The sequence below is a fragment of the Vigna angularis genome, chromosome 3 (assembly GCF_016808095.1).
Source record: "Vigna angularis cultivar LongXiaoDou No.4 chromosome 3, ASM1680809v1, whole genome shotgun sequence".
Lineage (NCBI taxonomy): Eukaryota > Viridiplantae > Streptophyta > Magnoliopsida > Fabales > Fabaceae > Vigna > Vigna angularis.
In genome coordinates this window covers 7,937,894-7,953,743 of record NC_068972.1, presented here as the reverse complement: position 1 = coordinate 7,953,743, position 15,850 = coordinate 7,937,894, and the positions used below count along the sequence as shown (strand labels likewise).

Below are 15,850 nucleotides of genomic sequence, written 5' to 3'. Positions count from 1 at the left end.
TAAAAAAAAGTAAAAAATAAAAACAAAAACAAAGGCTGAGCTTTATTAATTTAATTTAATCTTGAAAAGGAGCTAGGGATCCTTGATCTCTGGCAGAATCGTGTTGTGGTTCCATTGCAGACTGTGGTTCTTATTCTTCCACTTTCAGGTTTAAGCGCCACTCTGTGTCTCTTTGTCGCCGCTGCAGCTGGAACCTCAACTTTTGTTGTCACCAAAAGCAGAATGAGTGGCCGATGGAGGTTTTCCCTCTTCTACGCATTCTTCAGAACCCGACACCCTTTTCGCCAATTCCCAATTGCCCCCTTCACTTCATCGACCCACCCTGCGTGCACCTCGAAGTTCCACTCTTTTTCCTCAATCCCCAGCACCCACTACGCGATTCGGCACAATCCAAGGAGTTTCAGTGGTGGGTCGGCCGAGTTAGACCACACCAAGGAGGTGGACACCATCAACCTTAAGTTTGCCGAGGCGAGGGAAGAGATAGAGATGGCGTTGGAGTCCAAAGACACCGTTTATTTCAACGAGGAAGCCGAGTGTGCACGCGACGCCGTCAATGAGGTTTTGGGCATGTTCGAGAAGTTGTTGGCCAAGTTGCCGGAGAAAGAAAGAGGGGCTTTGCAGAGGTCTATGGGTCTCAAGATTGAACAATTGAAGGCTGAAGTTGCACAATTGGATGAGTAAGATTTTGGTATTTGATGGTTCTGACTTGTGCCCAACATTTTTTAACCATGAGTGGCTAGTTGAATATTTTTAAGGTGTTTCATTGGCTGTAGTTTTGAATAATGAACGCATTGGAAGCCAAGCCAACGGTTCATCACTTATTTGCGAGGACTGACTATTGTTGTTCTTTTCATTTAAAGGGATGTTCGTTTTGTGATACAAACTATTGGGTTTTTGTGATAGCGCCAGGAAACTAGTTTATTGAGGTGCTTATAAGATATTAGGAACCTGCAACTAACAATCAATAAACTTATTTTAGTAATGATAATAACTCTTGCTGTTATTTGCACTTCTCTCATCCTCTGCGAGATACTTGTTGTTCTGTTTATTTTAGCTGTGGGATGAAAATTTGGATACTCTGCTTCAAATTTAGAACATATCGGTATTTTATATTTTGTACCATTCTAATGTAATTTTTTAACAATTTTAGAAAGTGGGAAATTACATATTACTACTAATAAATAGCCAAACATTTTTCAAGCCTAAAGACTTCAATTCACACTTCCACTTGTAGCTGTTGAGTTTGTTGCTGCATAACTGATTCAATGTGATGATTAACATATTTAAGTCTACAGACTGTGGGAGTGCACGAATTGTCTTTATTTACAAAAATTGTTAGGATGGTTCTATTCTTTTAGGCATAGCTTAACTTATAGACATCTCTGCACTCTTTATAAGGTTTAGTTAGTCCCATAATATTATGATACAGAAAGACAGGTGTGACTAACATGAAATCTTAATCTCGCTTGAGTTGACATTCCCTGAAGCAATAAAGTGAATAAACCTCAGCTGCTTACTACAGATAGGCTTTATGGCCAAAGGTGTTCTTGTATCTGATTTCGGTTGATTTTGGCAATACTAGTTCAACTGACTTAAATTATGGATTATTAGTGGTTGTCAACTTTTTTCTTTAGCGTAATTTCATGTTTTTGGTGTCGGTTCTTACATACAAAACACAAATACGTGTGTGTAAATATATATAGTAATAATTATCATTTTCCTTCTTTTAAAGATACAATAATTCTAATTGTGTGGTTTTTTACATAAAGACTAATTGAGTGTCCATGTGCTTGTCATTACTACATTTTTTAACAATGTTAATAGCTGAACATGGAAAATACGTGTAACATGGAAACAATAATTTGTAATTTTGGAGTCTTACTCCCAAGTTTGGTCCTTTCTGAAGACCCATTAAGAAACCATTTGTCCTGCCGTATGGTCTGTCTTAGATAATAATTCTAGGTTGTTCTACGGTTAATATATAAGAGGAAAGCTTGTAGTAGCAAATGGAAAATATAAGAACGAATATACTTGTGTCATTCAAAAGATTGTGAATTCGGTAATGACCAAGTGATGCTAATATGAAATGACAAGGTGAAATTTTAGAACTATAGATATTTCTTTTAAACTACAGTTAGGAGGAAATATTATTGTAAGGATTCTCGAATAGAAAATTTAGAGGAGGTTTCCGTGATCATCGCAGTTCCACTGATAGAGAATGAAGGTATAAAAATTGGAAAGTAATCCTTGTGTTAGCTCCTGTAAGAATCCATTTTCTTAAATCAGTATTGTTCTATACAGTTACCTTATGGTCAAAGAATCAAGGAACAAATGTTAAAGACTTCAGACATGGTATTACGCATAATTATGAGATGCCAACTTCTTGATAAGTTCAAGATTAGCAGGGAAAATTATCGCAACATGAAAATTGACACATAGTCCCAAGCTCGTGAATGAAAACATTTTTGAAGGACCTGGATTAAATTTCAACAATCACGGGCAAAATTCAGGACCATATTACTTCTTTTTTGTAAAAGACAAAGGTTACATTATTGATGAGGAATACAATGGATACTCAACCAAATACAGTCTTACAGAACAATCCAAAGAAACCAGCTGAGACACAATTTGAAATAACAGTGTTGTAGTGAAAGAAAACAGAAAAAGAAATCTAAAATAACACTTTTTACTGTTGACAAAATTTGCTATCATACAAAAAAGATGGAGGTCCTTGGAGGGATGAATGCAATGAGAATTAAGAAGGGAGATTCAGAGAGGAAACTGACGAGCATGACGATTCTGCCTTTTGACGAACATTGTCTGACAAATGAACGCGCAATGTAGTGTGTCTGATAAGACATGGAAGAAGGAGGGGAAAGCAAGACTTTGTTTCCTTTTGTCTCCTTACACGCTGTTATCTTGGCCCCCACACCTAAGCCTCTCCATATGGGTCCTGCCTCTGTAATGACCCTAAAAGTCGATTCTCCAAAGTAAAAAATAAGGCTTCTATTATTCTACTTCCTACTTCATGATCTGATAACCATTCCAACTCCAAGATGTCTCGAGCCATTGAAGGCCTTTGCGTCTCGTCCATGATAAATATCAAGACCCGTCTCGTCTTACATTCAGAAAACTTTACAGTCATCACTTGTTCACCATTGGAATAGTACTTCGTTAAAGAAAATAAACCACTATAAACTTGTCATTTTGGTCATCTCGGATCAGTTAATGACATTAAATCTTATATTTTTTTATATAAACTTTCTGATCTCAGCTTTCTCTAATTTAATTTAAACAAGAACTACTTATCTTTTAACATTTAGCAATAATTGAATGAAATTCAGCAAATGCGATGACAAGATGTGTAAACTTAAAAAAATCAGTTCTTTCATTATTGAAGCTTTAATTTTCTCTGCAGAAAAGCATGCCCTTTGTCTGTAGCCATTATTATTGCTCAAGGAAATTTCTGAGCCAATGGGACCTAAGGTTCCGAATTTTCCTATTAGGTCACCTCACACCTTTCGGCTCTCTCTGGTCTCTTGTACCCTTTTGTTGATGCGAAAACTAATGTCGCCAAAGAAATTATTTATGTAGAATCAGAATCAGATCTAAAATATTTTTTAAAATAAATGATTAAGTGCGTGTTTAAGCTTTGATGTGGGAGACTTGGAATTGGAAGCGACACAGACAGATCAAAGTGGAGGCAGATAAATTCAGTCAAGTTTTAAGTGCTTGATTTCTATGTCTACAAGAACTTGAGACAGTGCTCAATGAAAACGGGCCTATTTGCCGCTTAAATCAAAGTAAAAACCTTGTAGATTCTTGTGATCGGAAGCTTTAACTCTATAATTCTCAGCTTTGTAAAAGAAAAAAATCATTCATTTTAGTTATTTTTAACTCATATCTTCTGTCTTTCTGCAAGGAAAAAGAATAAAGTGAATTTTACAAAAAGTTAACATGTGGATTTTATACAGCAACAAGAATGAGGGTGTTTGAAAAAAAAAACAAAAAGTTGGTTCCTACCTTAAAACCAATTGGTTGAAGAAATTATCCGAAGAATTTCAAGCAGATAAACTGGTACCATTCAACAAGCACGTAAATGGTGTCGAAACACAAATAGTACTGCTTCACGATCACGTGATGTGGATAACTGACATCTGTATTTCTAAAACTGTACAACAATGGCCGTTTCAGCGAAACATTAGTTCCTCTATAGCTCCCTACTCTCGAATTTCCACGTTAGCAGCACCATCGTTTCCTTCTCCGATGAGATGAAAATCAATCACACTAACCATTGGAGTTTAGAAGTAAAAAACACAGAAAAAATAAAGGGGTGGAATCAGTTTTGATTTAAGGACTGTTTTATTAGAGGTTGAGAGGTCTTGCCCATCTCCTCAGGCTGGCTCTTCACCTCCATTAGTAGTGCAACCACTTCCTTCATTGTGGGGCGCTCTGATGGGGAAGAGTTCACACAAAACATAGCAATTCCAAGTGTTTGAAGCATCTCTTGCACCATTTGATCTGGTAGACCTTGCAGCTTTGTGTCTAGTATTGATATAGCTGGTTCAAAGCTTCCCATCTTCCTCTTCACCCATTCCACTATGTGTTGCCCATCTCCAACATGGGATTCAACAGCACTGCGACCACTTAGAATCTCTAGCAAAACCACCCCATAACTATAGACATCACTCTTCTCTGTTATGTTCATGGAGTAGCCATATTCTGCGTTAGTGATAAAAACATGGTTAGTTTTAAACCAATAGCACCACTAAATGATAAAATATGGATGTCCATATATTCCTGGGCTTCAATTGAATGTGTGCACATTTTTTCTACATTTAAACCAATAGCCTAAATATTAAGGGCGTTGGTTTTATCAATTATGTAAAGGATGTAAGAAAGGTTCGAGAAAGTAAAGCAAGCTAAACGGACTTACCTGGGGCAATATAACCATAGGAACCAGCAACTCTGGACATTGCATGATGATAATTTGGCGAATGCATTAGCTTTGCAAGACCAAAATCTGCCAGATATGCCTCAAATTTGGAGTCTAGAAGTATGTTATTGCACTTGACATCTCTATGGAGAATTGCAGGTACGCAATCATGATGAAGGTAAGCTAGACCTTGAGCTGATCCGACAGCAATCTTGTATCTTGTTTCCCAGTCTAAGTTCCTGTTCCCTTGTAAAAGCTGTCGCAGATTACCATTTGGGATGTAGTTATAGAGAAGAAGATTAACGCTCCTGTTAGAACAATAACCTATGAGCCTCACTATGTTCCTATGCCGAATGTATCCAAGAATCTGTATCTCTGCAGCAAAAGAATCCACTATTTCATCTGCTTTGCTTGCTTTCCAAAGCTTCTTTACAGCAATCAACTCCCCATTTGGCATCTCAGCCTTGTACACAACACCTGAGCAGCCCTTTCCAATCACATTTTCATCCTTCAAGCAATCCAAGATATTACCGATGCTGAAGTTTACTTTCTGAAATGGGATGAAAGTCCAAGGGTAAGAGAAATCTTCAGTTCCTGATGTGGAAGTTGATGCCCCCAATGTTTTTTCAACCTTGTATCCATGATTACGAGTTACTAGAATCCAGGAAGCAATGAGAATTATAGTAACCGAGGCTAGAATGACTGTGATCAAAGCAATGGTTTTTGCAGATTTCAAACCATTTTTTCGAATCAGACTAGAAGAACAGGTAGCCCCATCAATGGACTGACAAAGCTCAGGGTTCTGGATATATGAATTGGAGGATAGTGTTCTGAAGAATGGAGTTACTGGGATGGGACCTGAGAAATTGTTGTAGGAGATATTGAGAGAGGTGAGGCTAGTGAGAGACCCCAGAACCTTGATTTCTCCATAAAGCATGTTATGAGAAAGATCAAGTGATTGTAACTGTGTCAAAGCAGACACTGATTCTGGGATTTCTCCTGTAAATGAATTGTAGCTCAAGTCCAAGCTGATGGTTAAGCTTGTAACATGACCAATCTCTGGGGGTATTCCACCAGAGAGGCTATTGTAACTCAAATCCAGAAGAGTTAACTTCTGCAAATTTCTAATGGATTTTGGGATCGGTCCTGTCAGTACGTTATTGTTGAGGATGAGCTTGTTCAAATAGCTGAAGTTTCCGAAGCTCCAAGGAATTTCTCCTGTCAAACTGTTTCTACTGAGATCAAGCTGCTCCAAATTTTCAAGCTCCCCCATCACAGATGGAATTTCCCCAGTGAGGTAGTTGTTGTGAACATCTAACAGCTCAAGAACTGTGATATTAGCAATCTCCACTGGTATGCTTCCAGAGAAATGATTCATGTACAGGTCGAGAAACACCAGATTCTGCAATTGACCTATCTCTTTAGGAATCTGGCCTCTGAGCTGGTTCTCTCCAACCCTCAACCTCACCAAAGACTGGCAGTTTGCAACACTTGGTGGCAATCCTCCTGTTAATGAATTGCCCAGAAGCAGAAGCTTACTCAGCTTCTTCAAGCCGAAAATCTCTTCTGGTATAGAACCTGTTAGCTTATTCCTTGAAAGATCAAGTGCGTAGAGCTCTGTGCAGTTTCCAAAGGATGATGGTATGGTTCCAGACACTAGATTACCCCATAAGAAAAAGCTCTGTAGAACCTTTAATTTACCTAACTCCCAGGGAATAGTACCTGATAACTGATTCTTGTCGAGCTGAACAGTAGAAAGGCTGGTACAGTTGCTCAACTGCCATGGTATTTTACCTGTGAGTGAATTATCAGATAGATGAAGCTGTTCCAGAACCACCAGCTTCCCAAAGTCCCCCGGTATTTCCCCAGAGAGGTCATTAGAAGAGACATCAAATATAACAAGTGATGAACAGTTGGAAAGCTCTGCTGGGATTGGACCAGTTAAGGCATTGCCCCAAAGTAGCAAGCTAGTAAGTTTTTGCAACTTGCTCAATTGTGGAGGGATAGAACCAGTGAGCTTATTCATGTGCAGATACAGATTTCTCAGCTCAGAACACAACCCAAGCTCTGGTGGCATTGAGCCAGAAATTTCAGTATCATAAAGTGCTAGAGTCTGTAGATTGATCAAGTTACCGAATGTAGAGGGAATGGCACCAGAGAGTCCCGTGGCAGCTGCACCAAAAGTGGTGAGGTTGGTGAGTAGGCCTAACTGTGAAGGGATTTGTCCAGTGAGATATGGATTTCCCCCTATCCGAAACTGCTGCAGTGATGTCAAGGAGCCTAGCTGTGATGGGATTGAACCGTTGAGAAGATTGTCTTGGAGGCAGAGAACTTCAAGTGAAGTGAGATTAGAAAGATGTTGAGGAATGCTTCCTGTCAATCTGTTGGAGTTCAAGAAAAGGAATTGAAGTAAAGAGAGGCTTCCAAGTTCAGCAGGTATGGAACCAGTGAGAGAGTTTGAGGAGAGGTCAAGCAGCTGAAGATGGAAAAGTTGACCAAAAGAGGGTGGAATGGTGCCAGAGACATTGGTGGAAGAGAGATTGAGAAGTTGAAGCATTGATAAAGAGGATAGCCGAGGAGGTAAATAGGAGAGGTTGAGAAAAGTATCTGGAATAGAGAGGGAGATTACTCTACCTTGTGGGGAGCAAGTGATACCTTTCCATGAACATGGTGTTGAGCTTGATGGGTTCCATGAGGAGAGAACAGGTGATGATGTTGCAGCAGGGCCTGCTGCAGGCAGAAGAGAAAGAAGGGCTTGTCCATCGGGTGAGAGACAAGTGACTCCTATCTTTGTCAGGGCGAGGCAGAAAAATATCATGGAAAATAACAAAGCGGTAACACTCCGGGGAACAATGCTTTCCATTTGGACAACGAAAATGGCTTGGTTTTGGAGATTAAGAACTTGGTCTAATGGAGTGTTGGTTATAGGGTCACCACGTCAGTCTTGCAGCTGTTGAATGATGGTGATTGGTGAAGCTGAAGCTGAAAAAAGTCCACTCTAGGAGACCAGATGCATGTGAAAGAGGGTCTCTATTGCTTAAGTTTCAAACTAGCGTTTTCAATACTAGCATGTGAAAGACTGCATCATTATCTTTAGGAAGATTGAATAGCTGAGATAGACAGTGAAGAATGCAATCTATTTCCCTCTTACCCCAGAAAGTGGCTCTGCTCTCACTACAACCAAATGGTAGAACCAAAGCTAGGCTTCTGATGATGCTTCTGGCTCTTGTGATGCTATGCAAATGGTGGTGGAAATGGTGGCATGGCCATCTAAGTTCTGGCACTTGTGGTGCATGCACTGTTGTTGGTTTCCATGATTCGCGTGACTGCTTACAGGTAATAATAACAAAGGAGAATACCTCAGCGGTGGTAAGTGCGGTCGCTGAGCTTTTCTGAGTTCAATGCACTTTGAAAACCTCCACTCTCAATATCTCTTTTACATTTAAATAGTAGTTAGTGTAGTTCTAACTTCGTTGTTTGGCTGTATTCATTGTTGTGTACATGTACCAAATTGACCCTCCATTATGTAAGATATGTAGTTTGTGAATTGGGACATTGACCTCTTACAAAAACCAAATTGTTCTCCTATCACTCACTGACACTCCCTTACCCTTTCATTATCTTACTATTTAGGGAGGAGTGGGGCTTCCCTGTTTGTTCTTGTACATGCTGTAGTGGTGAAACAGACCAAAACTCTCACGCCATTGATGTATCCTGTAACTACATAACCTGTAAATTTGAGTAGTTTATTTCATAAAAATACATGCCAAATATCCATTAAATTTAACTTGGATACACTTTCAACAGTGTAAAGTACTACAATTAAATTTCAAATAATACCAATACAATAACAAAGTTAAATATCATATAAAAAATATTCATAAACTTAATGTATCAAGATTTTAGATTAAAAAGTATCATAGTGGATTCATATCACATTTATATAATTTTCTACAAATATATGTATTATTAATTTTAAAGTATATTGATCAAGGTAACTGTTTGTTACAAAAGGCTTTATGTACATTAAAAAAAATAGAGTGAAAAACTGTGAGGCTTGTGACAATGAGAGCAACTTTGATGTAAAGAAGTGATACCTAAAAGGACAAAATGCCCTAAGTAGAGCTGCATGAATTTATCAAGGTTTTATATGAAATGAAAAACAGTACTTGCATGAATGTGACAAAATTAGGCATTGTGGATAAGTTCCCTCTATCTCAAATCTGCTGGTGAGGGCTCCGATTGGGACAATGCAAGAGATTCAGAGCTTTATGTGCAAATGTGTCCATGGCGTTGGCATGGCACACACAGTAAGATTGCCTTCTTGGGAAGGGGAAGAGCACTTTGGTGATAATATAAGAAGTGAGGCAGCTTAGGAGATCGTGAAAGGTTAAAAGTTTAGAGTAGGAAAAACAACTTCAATGTCTTTTTCTTTGCATAAACCAAGCATCATTAAACGTGGCCTTGGTTTTAAGGAAGTAACACTTGTTATTTTAAAAGGACATGAAGGGTAAGGTAGCGTAGTAATAGAGGAATTCCTACGTGGGAGGGGTGAAATTGGTATGTAAATTTTGTAAGTTTTACATTGTTTGTTTATGCTTTTTTAACAGTGTGAGTGATTAGTGTTTGAAGATTGGATTAAGAAAGGGAAGAGTGATTTGGTTACCGAGGAGGAGGAGGTGGGTTTGTTTTGGGAGTGGAGCAAAAGAAAATTGTATGTCACATGACAGAGAGGGGTTTTTGGAATAAATTAGGGCACAGGTAACGATTAGGGTTTTTATTTAGCTTTAGGTTTTGACTGTTTTCTTATTTTTCACCTGCACGAGGCTTGTCTCTCATAAATGTCACAAAATTTTAGAATTCGGAACCTATTGGAATGGTAACTATGATATTCTCAGATAACCAGTGCCCTTGCACCACTCAGAACAGGACTACGGGTTCATAACATGGCAAATTCTTTTTTTTTTCTTTTTAAATTGAGTGAGAATATGAAAAAATTAATTATATGTATAATTCTTTTTATTGTATGAATTTTAAATTAAAAAAAAAACTAATTGCGTTAGTTTTCTTTTTATTTACATTTATTTTTAATATGATTTTATCCAAATTTAAATCATTTCTTTATTTACAATATAAATTCTATTTTTATTTTATTATCATCATAAACATAATAATTTACTCCCGAGAGTGAAGTTTTTGGAAATTAAAAGTTAGTGTGACTTGTTTTTATATTAATCGGTGAATGAATTCAAATAAAAGTTAATAGCATTTGTGTGAAATGATCAATAATGCTGACTTGTTTTTTCTCTCTAATCCGTTCATTCGTGTAAAGAAAGAATTCAATCTTCTCCTTGAATTCATCTTCACAAATCAGCCAAAATCGGTGAAAGTATCAATCAAATAATTTGCTCTCACACTCTTAGAAATAGTAGATTTCTTGAAGTGAGCATAACAAAAATGTTCGAAATAATTAATGTTTAAAACTTATGCAAAATGTAAGATGCATGAGACCATATTTTTCATTAGAAAGTCGTTGGTGTCAAAGTATTTTTTTGCATTTCGTAAGGTAAAAGCATATCATTGACTGAATGGTGTGTGTGGATTGGTCTCAGGTAGCTTGAAAAATGGTGAATTCGTGAAAAAAATGTTAGTGTGTGTCCGTCCTTTAACGTATATTGTAAACCAAGATCTTCGTATTTAATGTATACACAGTCTAACTAAAGATACACATAATTACGTCTTCTTTTCCTCCTTCCGGGACTACACCAATTTAAATAACGATGGATGACGAAAGACAATAAATAATTTGACCCTGCAACTAAGAATCACTTGAAAAAGATTCGAATACTTTAATGCGCCGCTAAATGTACAACAAGTTTAATACAAAAAATAGTTTCAATTTTAGAAACAAAAATTTTATTTGAATTGCATTATGGTTCATAATGGTGTATAGAATTACATTATGTGGCATATCCCGATAGGACATGATGAATCCATTAAGATAAGAAGGTGGACTGAAAAGAAATCAAAGACAAACCTAGGCTTCTGCACTCTGCAGTGAACTACAGAGGGAACATGAATCTATTATTTTACGAGATTTGTATTTTAAAATGGATGCTTTGTTTTAGCGTACAAGTTTAAAGCTTTTATCCATTAAAGTATAGAATATGGTAGGACATAAATGCAATAGGCTATAAGAATACGTAAAAACCCTAGCTAGAGAATGGATGAGTGGGGTATATGGAGTGTATTGGGCTCCCTTGTTTTCCGGGGTCCTAGCTAAGGGTCATGAAAAAACAAAGAAAATGGGCATATATTATGTGCTGTGTAGCCCCTCCTACTTGTTTTGAAAGTTCATCACCATATGTATATATTCTAATCATGCTTAAGTTCATAGAGCCCCAAACCCTATGATGAGGTAAGGGGGTTCCAATTTTATCACTAAGATTCTTTATATTAGGATCAGTCTCCTGTTCGTGAATCAATTTTATTCTATCAAACTTATCACGTTATTCATTAATTTTCGTAAACTTTCATTTGAAACATTTTCATTTTTCATTATATTGTTTATAATTTAAACAACTCCTCTTTTTCTCTTCAAATTCACTCTTTTAAATTCATTACATTTATTTGATATATAGAACCATCTTTTTTAATGTAGAAAATGTATTTGTACTAATGATAATTTTTTGTTGTTAATGATAGGTTACACGATTTACGAATATTATGTTGAAGATTTTTACAATTTTTTAACTTTTGAGTTTTATGAGGATATTGTTAACAGTAAGATGTGAAACTGTAAAAATCTAATATTTTAAATATAACACATTAAACCTTTTTAGAAAAAAAAATAGTTCATCAATATAATTTTGTAACAAGTTTTATGTGAACAAAGGATCAGTATAGTGTTGAAAGAATAAATGGACAAATTAAAAAGAATATAACTAGTATTGATGTGGCTGAAGAAGAGATTTAAGTAATTTGAGAAAAAAAAAAAAAAAAAATATATATATATATATATATATATATATATATATATTTAACTTCAAGTACATTAGAACTAATTATCGTGTATAAAATATTATCCTTTTAACAGTTTCCTTTAGATTTTTTTAACATTTAAAAACATTTCAAATATAAAACTGATGCCACCAAATTTAAAATCTATATGCATGAAAAATAAAAAAGCATTACTAGACAGTTGAATCGAATTTTATTTAGTTTATTTTTTAAGAATAAAATAATTTGAAAAACGTAAAGGAAATAAAACTATTTCCTATAATAGAAAAATGATTTCAAATAGGTTAGCTAAAGAATTATGATCTAATACTTTGGAAACACGCGTTACCATAAGATATTTTCAGGGAATGATTGTTTATTTTTCCAAAAACCTCTTAAGCCATCCCCACAAACACATGCGCGCCTTCTTTTCTTTTGCTTAATAAGATTTTCCCGTTGGAACTTGTGTTTATCAGGCATCTCTCAAAAATACGTGTTTATTTAGGCATATTGGATTCTTACTCTTTACCACATTAACATGATTAATAAAATGTATATTAATGTAAGGTAAGAATTAGATAATTTGTGAAATTTATTTAATGTGAAAATTAAACTTGTTCGATAGGCATCTAAAGCCCGGTCCATGCATTTAAACTCAACTCTAACATCTTTAACATGAGAATGAAGGGAAAAAAAAAGACAATAACGAGAGAAAGAAAAGGAGGAGAAAGAACAAGGTAAAAATAATTACATGTATTTCTCTTTTCATTATCTAGTATAGAATACTTTGGTGGAAATATGACAATAAATAGATATTACATCAACTCAAGATTTTAAATTAATAAGTTTATAATTCTTTTTATAAAATATTTAACTTTTCTATTTTTATTTATTATGTGATTTAAATTTTCAACTATACGATTCATTGAACCTGATTATTAAAATAAACATTCAACTTCGATATTACATGAGTCTTATGAGAAGAATTCTCCATAAAAATAACATCAATGAAATATGAGTTTAATCTATATAAAGAATTACACTACTATAATCTAAAATCTTTAATCTACGTGAGTTTTCTTCTTCACAATATATCAATCTTTTTCATCTTATCATGACTTAATCTCATACTTAAATTACTAGCAAAATAAGATTTTAAATCCCACATTAAATAAATAAAAAATTAAAACCATATATATAAGAAATAAAACTCATAAACTTAAAGTTATGGTTTCACAATTGTTTCTTATTATACAGTTTTTAATGAAATTTTAAATGTGAAATATATTGGTATATGATCATATATATATATATATATATATATATTAAATATTATCATTTTTTAACTAAGTATAATTATTTTTTTTAAGTAGTATTTTCATTCTTATGTGATAATTGTGTTAAATGAGACGTAAATGATGTTATCAACTCAAGATGATATCTTTTTAGTATGAACATCTCGGACATAACAATAATGTACACCTTAATTATATTAAATTCTCAAATAAAGGTTAGTATGATTGATGAAAAATATTAAGATAAATATGCTTTAGTGAAACCTTAAATTATCCAAAATAAAAAAAGATGCTAACCTATGTAATATAGGTAAATTATGTAAAATTTCGTGAAAATGCTATAAATAACATTGTTTACTAAGTGTATATATATAATGTAAATATAAATTAATTTAAAAACGCTTATTTTAAAAAGTTATATAAAAATAAATGTATACTGATAAATTAATGTTAAAAGTTCCAATATCTTGATTGCTTTAGATATGTTTATTATAATACTAAAACTATTTTTTTAGAAAAATTGCATCGATATGTTTCAATGTTCCACATTGAGCTTATTTATCTTTTATTTAATCGTGTTATTTTAAAATAGAATAATAAATAATCTTAGCGATATGTAAAAATCATTTTTAAAATAAAAATGGAAGTAATCGACGTACACATGCTAGTTGTGTAGAAATTTTGTGTGATTTTGTCTGTTAGCAAAAAGAACAAATCCCTGGACCTAACGTTTTGGAGTGCAGCATGAAAAGCTTAAATATCTTTGGGCTTTCTCCTTTCGTAACACATTGGTGTTAAGTTCACCTATCATTTTTGTGACAAAATTTTAAACGTAACATTCAGAGGAAACTACACATGTACTCACTTTATTAGGTAATATATTACATTATTACTCTCTCCGTCTTTTTACTCTGCAATTTCACAATGTCTTCCCTGTTTGAATTTCGTGTTTTGTTTGGAATTTTTTATTAGTATAAAGTCATCATTAGGATGTACATATTGATTTAATAATATTGGATTCTTCAATTAACACTGTAACAAGTTTTGGAATATGTAGGGAGGACAAATCCAAAAGCTACACACTCATAATTATGTATAAAAAAATTTATATAAGAGAAGACATGGGAGAAACACCAATAGCATTCCGTAAACTTTATCGACAATAATAATGATAAAAGTGTTGATAATTTCAGGCATAATTAATTTTTTTCCTTGAAAAATTCAAAAAGACATAAAATTTTCTTTAGTGTAATTAAATATTACAATTTTTAAAACTAATTCAATTGGGTTAGTTTTGTTAGATTACTCTTATCCTTATGTTTATATGTTACATATTAACTCATAGTATTTTTAATTTAATTTGTTTTTTTTAATTAACACGTGTCAAATTATTTTAGTGTGACAGTGTTACATGACAATAATAATGTCATTAGACAATATTTTATATTCAATTTAGTCTTTATTTTTTAAATGTTAACTTAATTTAATAGTTGTTTTTTTTTAAATAAAAAAATGTTGTCTTTTTTTCAAATGAGATCAAATTAATAATGATATATATATAATAAATATTTTAAATTTATATATCAAATTATTTCGCCTAAATATTAAAATTAATTTTATTTTATATGTTTTTTATTTTAATAAAAAAATAATATATATTTAAAACTTATTCCAAAAAGACTTCAGAGTCATCCTAATAATTTAGTTCATTCATTTGGTTATAGATTTATATATTTTATGTATTAACAATTTCCTGTTAAATTATGAATTAAAACAAATCAATTATTAATGAATAACAAATCTTTTAATTAATTGTAAAGCCTCCAATACCTCATAGAACAATATGTAAAAGTTTATCTAAATTGGTCGTCGCAAACAACATAGATGAAACTAGAATATGATGTTTTAATTCTAGAACACCTTAGGTTTCCTTTTGAAAAACACTTTATTTGTATAATCATTTAGACGGAATTTGAGTTATGTTTTTATTTGGACAAATTATGTTGTTTGTGTTTGTTTAGAAATAATAAATTCATATTATCTTTAAATTCAAATATTGTTTGAACCAAATTAGTTTTGGCTAATGATAATCTACACATGCTTAATATGGTAACTTCTTGTAATAAATCCTTAAATGCGGAATTATTTGTCACTGAACGTAAATTTTACTTGACAAACCTTGATGTTTGTGATAAATACGTTAAAGATAAGCATAGCAAAATAACTAGATAAGAGGTTATAAGTTCTACAATATCAAATTGAAGACAATTTTTATTATACGATAAATGTCACATTCTTTGATAATATTGAATTTTAGGGAATAGTAAGGTCAAAGACTATCTCAAAGGGTAAAATTTATGACAATTTTATATTTTATTCATGCAATTGTTTTTCTCTACAAACGCAAACTCAATACCCTTAATAACATATGTTTCATGAGCTAGTATTTATGCGAAGATCTACAGAGAAAGAAAAAATGTTATTCCAAATGATTATATTATATTTTTCCAATAAAATGAGAAAAATTAACGATACAATGAAAGATGACCCCATGACCTTCCATCAAGCTATGCAAAATCAAAATCTTATTTTATAATAATGAATCGAACAATAAACGAGG

General features: G+C 33.5%; 2 protein-coding genes across 2 annotated transcripts; one reads left to right on the top strand and one right to left on the bottom strand.

Moving 5' to 3' along the window:
• Positions 1-57: 57 nt before the first annotated feature.
• On the top strand, positions 58-1,016 carry LOC108325351 (embryogenesis-like protein). The gene has a single exon (XM_017558414.2). The coding sequence runs from the start codon at positions 223-225 to the stop codon at positions 679-681; it is 459 nt and encodes a 152-aa protein (XP_017413903.1). The 5' UTR covers positions 58-222; the 3' UTR covers positions 682-1,016.
• A 3,031-nt stretch (positions 1,017-4,047) lies between these two features.
• LOC108324360 (LRR receptor-like serine/threonine-protein kinase RGI5) lies at positions 4,048-8,253 on the bottom strand. The gene is made up of 2 exons (XM_017557305.2): positions 4,937-8,253; positions 4,048-4,722 (listed from the first exon to the last, which is right to left on the bottom strand). The coding sequence occupies exons 1-2, from the start codon at positions 7,797-7,799 to the stop codon at positions 4,340-4,342; spliced, it is 3,246 nt and encodes a 1,081-aa protein (XP_017412794.1). The 5' UTR covers positions 7,800-8,253; the 3' UTR covers positions 4,048-4,339.
• Between the last annotated feature and the right edge of the window lie 7,597 nt (positions 8,254-15,850).